Genomic DNA, 11,547 nt, shown 5'->3' with positions numbered 1-11,547 from the left:
TTTTAGCAATAGCAATAAGACAACATAAGGGGATAAAGGGGATTCAAATTGGAAAGGAAGAAGTTAAACTTGCATTATTTGCAGATGATATGATAGTGTACATGAGCGACCCCAAAAACTCCACCAAAGAACTCCTACAGCTGATAAACGCCTTTAGTAATGTGGCAGGATACAAGATCAACTCCAAAAAATCAGTCGCCGTCTTATACACAAAGGATATGGAAGCAGAGAGGGAAATAAGAGAATCATCACCTTTCACGATAGCCACCAAAAGCATAAACTATCTTGGGGTAACTCTAACCAAGGAAGTGAAAAATCTATTTGACAAGAACTTTAAGGCATTGAAGAAAGAAATTGAAGAGGATACCAGAAAATGGAAGGATCTCCCTTGCTCCTGGATTGGGAGGATCAACATAGTAAAAATGGCAATTCTACCGAGGGCAATCTATAGATTCAATGCAATCCCCATTAAAATCCCATCAAAATTCTTCACAGATCTTGAAAGGACAATAATCAACTTTATATGGAGAAACAAAAAACCCAGGATAGCCAAAACAATCTTATATAATAAAGGAACTTCTGGAGGCATTACCATCCCTGCCTTCAAACTCTATTACAGAGCTACAGTAATGAAAACAGCGTGGTACTGGCATAAAAACAGAACAGTCGACCAATGGAATCGTATAGAAGACCCGGATTTTAACCCACAAACCTATGAACAACTAATTTTCGATAAAGGAGCTAAAAGTATACAATGGAAGAAAGAAAGCATCTTCAACAAATGGTGCTGGCACAATTGGATGTCAACCTGTAGAAGAATGAAAATAGACCCATATTTATCACCATGCACAAAACTCAAGTCCAAATGGATCAAAGACCTCAATATCAATCTGAACACACTGAACCTGATAGAAAAGAAAATGGGAAGTACCCTACAACATATGGGCACAGGAGATTGCTTCCTATGTATAACCCCAGCAGCACAGACATTAAGGGCAACATTGAATAAATGGGACCTCCTGAAACTGAGAAGCTTCTGTAAAGCAAAGGACACTGTCATTAAGACAAAAAGGCAGCCTACTGACTGGGAGAAGATCTTCACCAACCCCGCAACAGACAAAGGTCTGATCTCCAAAATATATAAAGAACTCGAGAAACTATACTTTAAAAGGATAATTAACCCAATTAAAAAATGGGGCACTGAACTGAACAGAGAATTCTCATCAGAAGAAGTTAAAATGGCCAAAAGATACTTAAGGTCATGCTCAACCTCCTTAGCGATCAGAGAAATGCAAATCAAAACAACTTTGAGATATCATTTTACACCTGTCAGAATGGCTAAAATCAAAAACACCAAGGATAGCCTTTGCTGGAGAGGTTGTGGAGAAAGGGGTACCCTCATCCATTGCTGGTGGGACTGCAAACTTGTGCAACCACTTTGGAAATCAGTGTGGCGGTTTCTCAGAAAAATTGGGATCAACCTACCCCTGGACCCAGCAATAGCACTCTTGGGAATATACCCAAGAGATGCCCTAGCATATGACAAAAGCATTTGTCCAACTATGTTCATAGCAGCATTATTTGTAATAGCCAGAACCTGGAAGCAACCTAGATGCCCTTCAATAGAAGAATGGATGAAGAAAGTGTGGAATATATATACATTAGAGTACTACTCTGCGGTAAAAAACAATGACTTCTCGAATTTTGCATGCAAATGGATGGAAATAGAAAATACGATCCTGAGTAAGGTATCCCAGACCCAAAAAGAAGATCATGGGATGTACTCACTCATAATTGGTTTCTAGCCATGGATAGGGGCCACTGAGTCTATAATTTGTGATCCTAAAGAAGCTAAACAAGAGGGTAAACCCAAGGAAAAACATATAGATATCCTCCCAGCTATGGGAAATAGACAAGATTGATGGGCAAAAAATGGGAATCTTGGGGGGTGGGGTGGGATGGGGATGAGGGGAGATGGGGAGAGAAAAATGTGAAGGAGAGGATGAGGGGAACTGGGGGAATTGGGGTGATTGGGGGTAAAGGAAGGTTGGATGGGGGAGCAGGGAAACTCATACCTTAGTTAAGGGAGCCACCTAAGGGTTGGCAAGAGACTTGAACCTGGATTGGCTACCAGAAGCCCAGGGCAATGTCCCCAGTTAGTTCATTGGGGCACCTGAGGATAGGGAACCTGAAATGAACCTATCCTATAATCATACTGATGAATATCTTGCATATCGCCATAGAACCTTCATCTAGCGATGGATGGAGATAGAGACAGAGACCCACACTGGAGCACCGGACTGAGCTCCCAAGGTTATAATGAGGAGCAGAAGGAGAGAGAACATGAACAAGGAAGTCAGGACCATGAGGGGTGCACCCAACCACTGAGACAGGGGGGCCGATCTATTGGGAGCTCACCAAGGCCAGCTGGACTGCTACTGAAAAAAACATGGGATAAAACCGGACTCTCTTAATGTGGTGGACAATGAGAGCTGACGAGAGGCCAAGGAGAATGGCACAGGAACTTTCATCTGGCGATGGATCGAGAGAGAGACAGAGACCCAATTTGGATCAACCGTCTGAGCTCTTAAGGTCCAAATGAGGAGCAGAAGGAGGGAGAACATGAGCAAGGAAATCAGGACCACGAGGGGTGCACCCACCCACTGTGACAGTGGAACTGATCTATTGGGAGCTCTCCAAGGCCAGCTGGACTGGGACTGAATAAGCATGGGTTGAAACTGGACTCTCTGAACAAGGCGGACAACGAAGGCTGATGAGAAGCCAAGGACAATGGCACTAGGATTCGATCCTAATACATGAACTGGCTTTGTGGGAGCGTAGCCTGTTTGGATGCTCACCTTCTGGGACCTAGATAGAAGTGGGAGGACCTTGGTCTTCATGTAGAGCAGGGAATTTGGACTGCTCTTCAGTATCGAGAGGGAGGGGGAGTGGACTAGGGGGAGGAGAAGTGGAGTGGGGATAGGGGAAGGGGAGCGGGGGGAGGGGGCAATATGTGGGAGGAGGGGGAGGGAAATGGGAAACGGGGAGCAGTTGGAAATTTTAAGTAAAAAAGAATAAAAAAAATTCTTTCTTGAGTTAATCTCTGCTCCAATTATAATTTAATAGTTTTTATTTAGTTTCTATGAGTGTTTTTACTTTCTTTATTTGTTATTGCTATTTAGATCCAGCTTTATTCTTCTCTAGTCCAATAAAATATAAGATATTATTTAAATTTTCCTGTATTTGTTGAGATTTCTTTTGTGTTCTAGTGTGTGACTAATTGGAGACAGCTTCATTACTGATGAGAATGTATAAGGTGTAATGTGGTTAATCAGAGATGACTACATTACTGATGAGAATGTATAAGGTGTAATGTGACCAGTTGCAGACAGCTACATTACTGATGAGAATGTAGTAGGTGTAATGTGACCAATTAGAGATGGCTACATTACTGATAAGAATGTGGAAGGTGTAATGTGACCAGTTGGAGATGACTACATTACTGATAAGAATGTGGAAGGTGTAATGTTTGGGTAAAATATTCTGTGGGTTTGTTAGGTTCACTTGATTTATGACATCATTTGAATTTGGAGTTCTTTTTAGATTTTTCCCCCCATATGACTTGTGTATTAGGGAGAGTATGATATTGAAATTTCCCACCATCATTATGGGGGTCAATTTGTAGTTTTAGACATAACAATGTCTCTTTTATAAAGCTGCTACTTCTTTGGAAAGTATCAAGTATCTGTTCTTCTGGAATGATATTTTAAGAGTATTGTTCACAGTCTTATTATACTCTACCTTATTTCAAATGCTGTAATATCTAAACTTAGTCTCTACTCACAATATTGCTGAGGAATTAACAAAGACACCTGTTAACAGATGCATATGTAAAGAAACACCTTCTTCTGGCTTTCACATGTGTGCTCACAGGCATCTAGACCTACTCCCATGTCTGCACAAAAGCAAGCAAACAAGACACCTTACTTAGATATATACTCAAGAAAAAGTATATAGCCTGTGGACAGCTATACAACTATAATAAGCAAAATACATATTAGTTATATTATTCACGTAAGAGTATAATTTTTAACTTGTCTATTTTTATATCTGTCAAAAGAATTAACCATTTGGTAAAATGTTGCCCTCCTTTTGGTCAATCAAAGTTGTTCAGTTTTGCTTTTTCTCAAAAGTCTAAGGGGAATATATGTGATCGTAGGTATTTGTTAAATATGTGCTATTCCTTCTATGTTGAGATAATTATGAGTGACAGATAACTCTCAAATATCAAAGATCCATCTTCCAGTGGTTATGAGTAAAAGTAGTGATTAATTCAGTTCAAAGATGTCATTGACATTAATGTTTGATGCTATACAAGGAATACAAGGAATACAACATGTTTACAAAATAATGAATGATTTTTTGTTTGTTAAAATCAAAGAAGAATGTAGCACACATTCTAATTAGTCTTAATAAATAATTAGGGCGTAAAATTTGAAATATCAGAGAAGCAGTGTGGCCAGACACTAGAGAGACCTTTTACCTCTACCAATGCTCAGATCAAAGGGTAGATCTTGTCCTCAGATTGTCTTCTCAGACTGCATCCTCAGACTGCAAGGACAATTCTCAGACTTCACTGAGCTCTTGCCGCCTTCCGTTTTATATGCCTCCCTCTGCCCTGCCATATCACTCCTGTCTCCACCTCCCTCAAGCTGGGATTAAAGGTGTGGGATCCCAAGTGCTGGAATCATCTTTATGTGAACCTGTTTCTTTTTTAGACAGATTCAATTTGATGGAACCCAGGATGATTGGCTCTGAACTAGTAGAGATCCCTCTGCCTCTGTTTCTCAACTTCTGGGATTAGAGGTGTATGCCACCACTGCCTGGCCTCTAGAGGTTTAGCTCTGCACCCCGATCCTCAGGCAAGCTTTACTTGCTAAAACACAAACAAAATAGTACCACAGAAAAATAATTTATTTAAAATAAAAAATATTTCATTGTGACATAATGTGGAAGAAAGTGAAACCACAGAAAATTTGAGTTGCAACAGTAAGTTTTACAAGTCTAAAGAGAAAAATCTATTTTTTTCTTTAGATTATATTCCCTGCACTCTTAGAATACAACTTTTCTTGTGCTAATTTTCTAGCTCTGTTCCCTAAAAATACTATAAAAGCCAGTGTCAAACATTCAAAAAACACCACTTACAACAAAACGTTATTGTTAATTTTCTCTCTAGAAGCAGAAGACAGTCAGTGACTTAATAATTTCTGGTGATAAGCCACAGACTTATGTGTCCCCAGGAGCAACAATAATATATTTTCCTAAATGTGCTCTGGAACCTATGCTGATGGACTGTTATAGGAGTCCAATGGTACCTGACTTTCAGAGGAAGCTTCGAGCCGATGGGATGAGAAAGCACCTTCCTGCTGCCACGCTGTACGTCCTGCACTTATTTTAACATGAAAGTCAGTGGTAGGTTCTTTGGATCTTAGAACTAACTACAACTTTGTAGAAGAAAGAAAGTAAAATATGCCAAATATGTTTTTCATGCTGACTCTATGTCAATAACTTTTATTTTAAGATACTATTACAACACTAGACTTCTACTTACTCTCATCAAAGTGATATATCTGGACAATGTTTGAACAGCATGCCAGAAGCAATCCTGCAAAATCCCCCAAACTGCCTAAATACCAATCCTTGGCACACAGGGAGTGGAGAAATGACAAAAGGATTGAAAATGTTCCCCTAAACTACTGTGTGACCCTCAGACATGTTATGACTCAGGCCTTACTAGTGATTGAATGCTATTTGTTATATTTATGATGAGAAAATTTGCTTTTATTATGTTTGCTTGCTATACATATACACAAGTAGGGGCAAATACAATTTAAGTGCGATGAATAAATATTGTCAAATAGAATTTTTGGAGGTTGCTTATATTTTATTAATTTTCTCTATGTGTGGTAGAAACAAGCCAAAATTACATTTCTCTTCATGGTATTAACTAAAATATACTTAATTTATTTTTAATTTCATTGTTCTTTTTATCTTTTCATTATTTAAAGTAACATGTTTCATCTTATTTCATCTGGCCTTGCTAATCTTCTGTATGCCACTCACACTCAAGCAGATTAAAAAGAGTGTTTAATGTTCCTTAATTTGAGAATTGTATATTATATTGTTAAAATTACACTTTTATATTGACAATTATATACATACATACTTTTATATTGACAATTATATATATATTATTTACATACAAATAATAATCAAACAAAAAGAAAATAACATTTTGAGAGGTTGCTGGAGACTTGTGGGGGATTCGAGGGATTTGGAAGGGGCTGGGAGGAGAAATGGGAATGGGAAGTGATAAATTGCTCTTCTAACTAAAAATGTAAAAATCATACCTTGAGGAAAGCAACTTATTAAAATTGTCACTCACTAAAAATAATGACTGTTTCTTCTAGATAAATATGTATGTGAGCATAGGTAAGCTGCCTGAGGTGTTACCAGACACTCAGGTATGCATCAAGATCTGTAATGCTATGAAGGATGTGTTTCTTCTACAGTTTTCAGGTAGTTTGGTGCTAATACTTCAACTTCTATCCCTTCGGGAATATTTCTGGTTTATAAACAGGCAGACATTTCTTTCATCAGGAAGAGACTGAGACATAGAAATTGGTTGGCAGATAAAGTTTCAAATTAATCAATTCAAAGTAAACTTTAAAAAATTGGGCTGGTTTATGCCTCTGGCCTTAGAGTTTTGGAGTCCAGAGATTGCAGGTCAGCTTCCTACCAAGAACTGAGATGCAGGTACCTCACACAACAGCAGCCCAGGGAATCTCAGGGCTCATTAGTGTGATTAGTGATGTAATGACCATAAGACTCTCATACAGAGCCAGAGCCCTAGAGACAGGAATGCTAATTCACACAGCCTTCATTTAACTAGATAGAGACTGAATTATAAGGAAGTTGTTATGACACAGTTTTGGTGACTGGGATGGTCATCTGCAGATGACTGTGTTCTCCACCACAGGTGTGGTGAGTAGCAAGATATCACATTATTTTCATCAAAGCGCTTCATTCCCTATAAGCAATGATGTAAGTCCATCAAAAGAATGTTTATGAAAACCACACTCACCAGCCTGGTCTCCTTTCTGGTTTTGATGCTCTTAACATGCTTTTTTTTATTTTATTCTTTTAATCTATATGCTGTGGTATTTATCATTTTAATCTAAGAAAACAATTTTCAGGGTCCATGGACTCCAGAAGAGGGTATTGGATCCCCGAAAGAGGGAAGATGGTTGTTAGCCACAATGTGGGTGCTGGGGAGTGAATGCTGTTCCTCTAGAAGAGAAGCGGGTGCCCTTACCTGCTGAACCTTCTCTCCAGCCCTTAGATCTGTGTTTAGAAAGGTCAGAGACCAGCTGCCCAGCTCTTAGTAAGTACCTGGATCATATGAAGAGCTTCTTTTGTTTTTTTTTTTCCTTCGTGCAGTGGGGTTTTTCCCCAAACACACATTTGCTATCAGAAGTTTTCACTCTTCGATGTATGCAAATGTAAACACATTTTGCTGACTTCTGAAAATTCCTCTTATTCTTGGTGTATGCAGCATGAAGTGTAGGCTGATAGGCTGGAATGGGATAATGAAGCTGAAATGTTTATTTGCCCAGTTCTGTAGAATTTAGGAAGGAAAACTTTGAAATCACATTGACTTTTAACTTATACCAGAAAGCATGATGCTTTGATACATGTGTGCACTGTGTAATGAAGATCAGGTGAATTCTAACAATATTCTAGAACATTAGTTTTAGTGTGAAAATGTTCACCATCCCTTCTGGCTTTATGAAGGAGACTGTCCATATTGTTTGTTGCATACCAGAACTTTCTTTTTTCTAATTACAGCTAGGTACTCAGCAATCAGATCAACCTTTCTCCAACATGCATAACATCTCCACTGACCTCTGACAATCAGCACTGAGTTTCAACTTTTATGAGCTCAGTCTTGTAGACTCCATATGTGGGTAAGACCAGGATCATTTTTCTTGCCTGGCTTATTTCACTTACGTAATTTTCACCAGTTCTATCTATGTTGTTGCAAATGGCAGAGTTTCATCTTTTAAACACTGTGCTGTTGTGTCTGTGTCTGTGCGGCCATCAGTTGATGGGGTGGTTGAGTGTTCTCATTCTCTGTCTCTTATTAATGATGCTGAAGTTAACCCGGAGATCAGAAATCTCTTCAGATCCTGATTTCATTTCTTTCTGATACATACCAGGAGAGGGGAGTTACAGGACCATATGATAGTGGAAGGTGATCTATTGGTAGGCATTCATTCATGTTAAAGGATTCTGTATCCTTCATAGAACATTCAGAGGCTCATCACCTTTCTGTGATGAGAGATTCTTAGAAACATAGAAGCTGCAAGATATTAGAAAACAGTCTAATTTTATTAGATATTGAATGTAACCTGGGCATTGTTGGCATTACGTTTTATATTATCTGAAGGCAATGCATGACTTGAATCAGCAAAAAACAATCTATAGCAACCATTGTCTAGTCCATACTTTAACAATAACTCAAATAATCAAACAGAAAAGATATTATTACATCCTTTTAATGATAAAAATTGAAAGCATTCTTAGCCAAATATTATTACAATAAAACTTAGAAACTATCTAAATATGAATAGTGTTGAAATTCTGTAAGATTAGATGTTACTATAGAAAAGTAGATCATTAACTAAAACTTAAAATGGCTTGTAGTCATGTAGGCTTAAATACATTATACATTTTATACATTCTTATTTAATCTACACTTATGTTTTAATTTTAATCTTACCTATTTTAATACAAGGTTATCTCTCTGTAGACCTATACTTTTGAAATAAAAGCAATACATTGATCACATCTTCCTACAGGAAGCAAACCTCAGAAAATTCTTCAGTATAAAAAATGTAAATTACAGTTTTAATTTATTTTGTGTGGGAATTTGTGCCTATGCGGGGGATGGGTATATGTGGCACATGTACAGAGGTCAAATGACAATTTGCTGGAGTTAATTCTTTCCTTCCACCACGTGGGTCCTGGGATTGAATTCTACTCATTGGGCTTGGCAGCAGCCATCTCATCAACCCATAAATTTGAATACAAATGTATATATGTATATATACATCTATATGTTAGAGATTTATATGTACATGTTTATATATCATATGCATATTTTATTTATTATATATGTTCTTTATAGATTTTTGAGTATATACAATATTATGTTAGAAATTACTTTATAGTTATAATAAACACTTAATTCCTATTAACTAAACATTTTAGACTCCCCCCTCAAAAAGCACATGAAACAACAAAAACCATCAAGAGGGCATTTGTTGAAAAAAGTTTTCACTCTTGATACAGCAAAGGAAGACTGAGGAATCCCACTATAGTACAGCTCAAGAGTTTCTACACATGGAAGCAAATATTTCTCATTTTGTGTTTTTCCTTTGTTTTATTTTCTAGTTTAAACTGTAGAGTTGGATGAACTTTTGACTTGTCTATAGTGGAGAGAACAGTCACAGTGGCAGAAAGCTATGTCAGCCCCAAATCCTCCTCACATAGGCTTATTATTAATATAATATTTTGAAGAAAGATTTCTTATTATTAAAGATTTTTTTCTTTTAGAAATTCAGATACCTTTCCACATATTCAATATCAATTTTTTGCATCTAGTATAAATTATTTAATTAAACAAATTCTTTGAATATCTCAAAAGAACCACAATATTGAGTGGATTAGTGGGAATAAGAAAATACAAAACTTGGATCAGTGTGATCGCTAAGCAGGTAAAAATGACAGTTGCCATGCCTGGATTGCATCACTGTGGCCCATGTGGTAGAAAGACCAGACTTCCAAAAGTTACCCTTTGACCTTCACATGTATTCCACAGTGCACGTGTACCCACACACATTCATGTACACACCCATACAAAATAAATAAGTAAAATGTAATACTTTTTTAAGTATGAAAACCTATATATCACAAAAAGAAAGTACTAATCTTGTCTTATTTTGTATTTTTGCAGAGCTGATTTTAGACAGAACATTGTCTCCTCCAGTTATAGAGCTTCTGCTTCCCTATCTATGGAGTAATTCTGTTGGGGGGTTAAGGAGGGTGAGAGGTAGCAGAGAATGTCTGCGTCTTTGCAGAGCAAAACAGTTCCGTATTCAAGAAGCATTCTCTTCTCAGCTTAATGTGATTGACATCTGCTGCACAGAGTACCTACAGATGAGCAAGAAGTTCTTTCTCATCATTTTTCTATTTGCCTAATTTAATCAGCTTAATCCAGTTTAATTTTTCTTACACTAGGTCGTTCAATATTCTTGGCTTGAAGAAAAATGAAAACAGCTCTGAGGTGTCACGATTTGTTCTTCTGGGCCTGTCATCTTCCTGGGAGCTGCAGTTATTTCTCTTCTTCACGTTCTTATTGATTTTTGCTCTTATTATCCTGGGAAACCTTTTGATAGTGATGGTGGTACAGGCTGATGCTCATCTGCTCCAGTCTCCCATGTACTATTTCCTAAGTCACCTGTCTTTCATTGACCTATGTCTGAGCTGTGTTGCTGTACCAAAAATGCTAGGAGATTTCCTACAGAAGGAGAAGACAATATCCTTTTCGGGATGCCTGGCCCAGATCTTCTTCCTTCACTTTCTGGGAGCCAGCGAGATGTTTCTGCTGACTGTAATGGCCTATGATAGGTATGTTGCCATATGCAACCCTCTGCACTACCTAGCGGTCATGAATAACCACCTGCGTCTTCGGTTGGTGTTTGCCTGCTGGTGTGGAGGTTTTATCCACTCTATCACACAGCTCATTATTGTCATCCAACTGCCTTTCTGTGGTCCCAATGAACTGGACAACTTCTATTGTGATGTCCCTCAGGTCATCAAGCTGGCCTGCATGGACACTTACTTGGTTGAGGTACTGATGGTCTTTAACAGTGGCATATTGTCTCTTGTCTGCTTCTTGGTCCTGCTCTTTTCCTATGCTCTCATCCTACTCTCTCTGAGAACTCACCTCCATCAGGGCCAGAGCAAGGCATTGTCCACCTGTGCCTCTCACCTGACAGTGGTCAGCTTGATCTTTGTGCCCTGTGTATTCATCTACTTGAGGCCATTTTGCACCTTCTCTGTGGATAAAGTAGTCTCTGTGTTTTACACAGTGATCACACCTATGCTGAACCCTCTCATCTACACGCTGAGAAATACAGATATGAAGAGAGCTCTAGAAAAGCTGAGAAGGAAGCAGGTGACATCCCACTGCCTCATTAAAAGATGAGAGGTATAAGGTGTCTTCAAAAGTACCCTTCCTTGGAACGTTCTTACTTTAACCCATATATCTGTGGAAGTCACATTAGAGTCTGGGTATCAGAGAAGACAGTATAAATACTATAAAACATCACTTGCAATAATAATTGAGACACAGGTGGCTTTGCTGGGAGCTGATATGAGGGCATGACTCATGAGTATTTACTGGCAGACAGATGATAGGCA

General features: G+C 38.2%; 1 protein-coding gene across 1 annotated transcript; it reads left to right on the top strand.

The window, feature by feature from the left end:
- Nucleotides 1-5,368: 5,368 nt before the first annotated feature.
- LOC130884731 (olfactory receptor 4Q3-like) lies at nt 5,369-11,332 on the top strand. The gene is given in 3 exon segments (XM_057785859.1): nt 5,369-5,436; nt 10,271-10,311; nt 10,314-11,332. Coding segments are annotated over 3 exon segments (1,128 nt in total).
- Nucleotides 11,333-11,547: the final 215 nt, after the last annotated feature.

This window comes from Chionomys nivalis, chromosome 12 (assembly GCF_950005125.1).
Source record: "Chionomys nivalis chromosome 12, mChiNiv1.1, whole genome shotgun sequence".
Taxonomy (NCBI): Eukaryota; Metazoa; Chordata; class Mammalia; order Rodentia; family Cricetidae; genus Chionomys; species Chionomys nivalis.
This window is presented reverse-complemented; position numbering and strand designations above follow the sequence as displayed.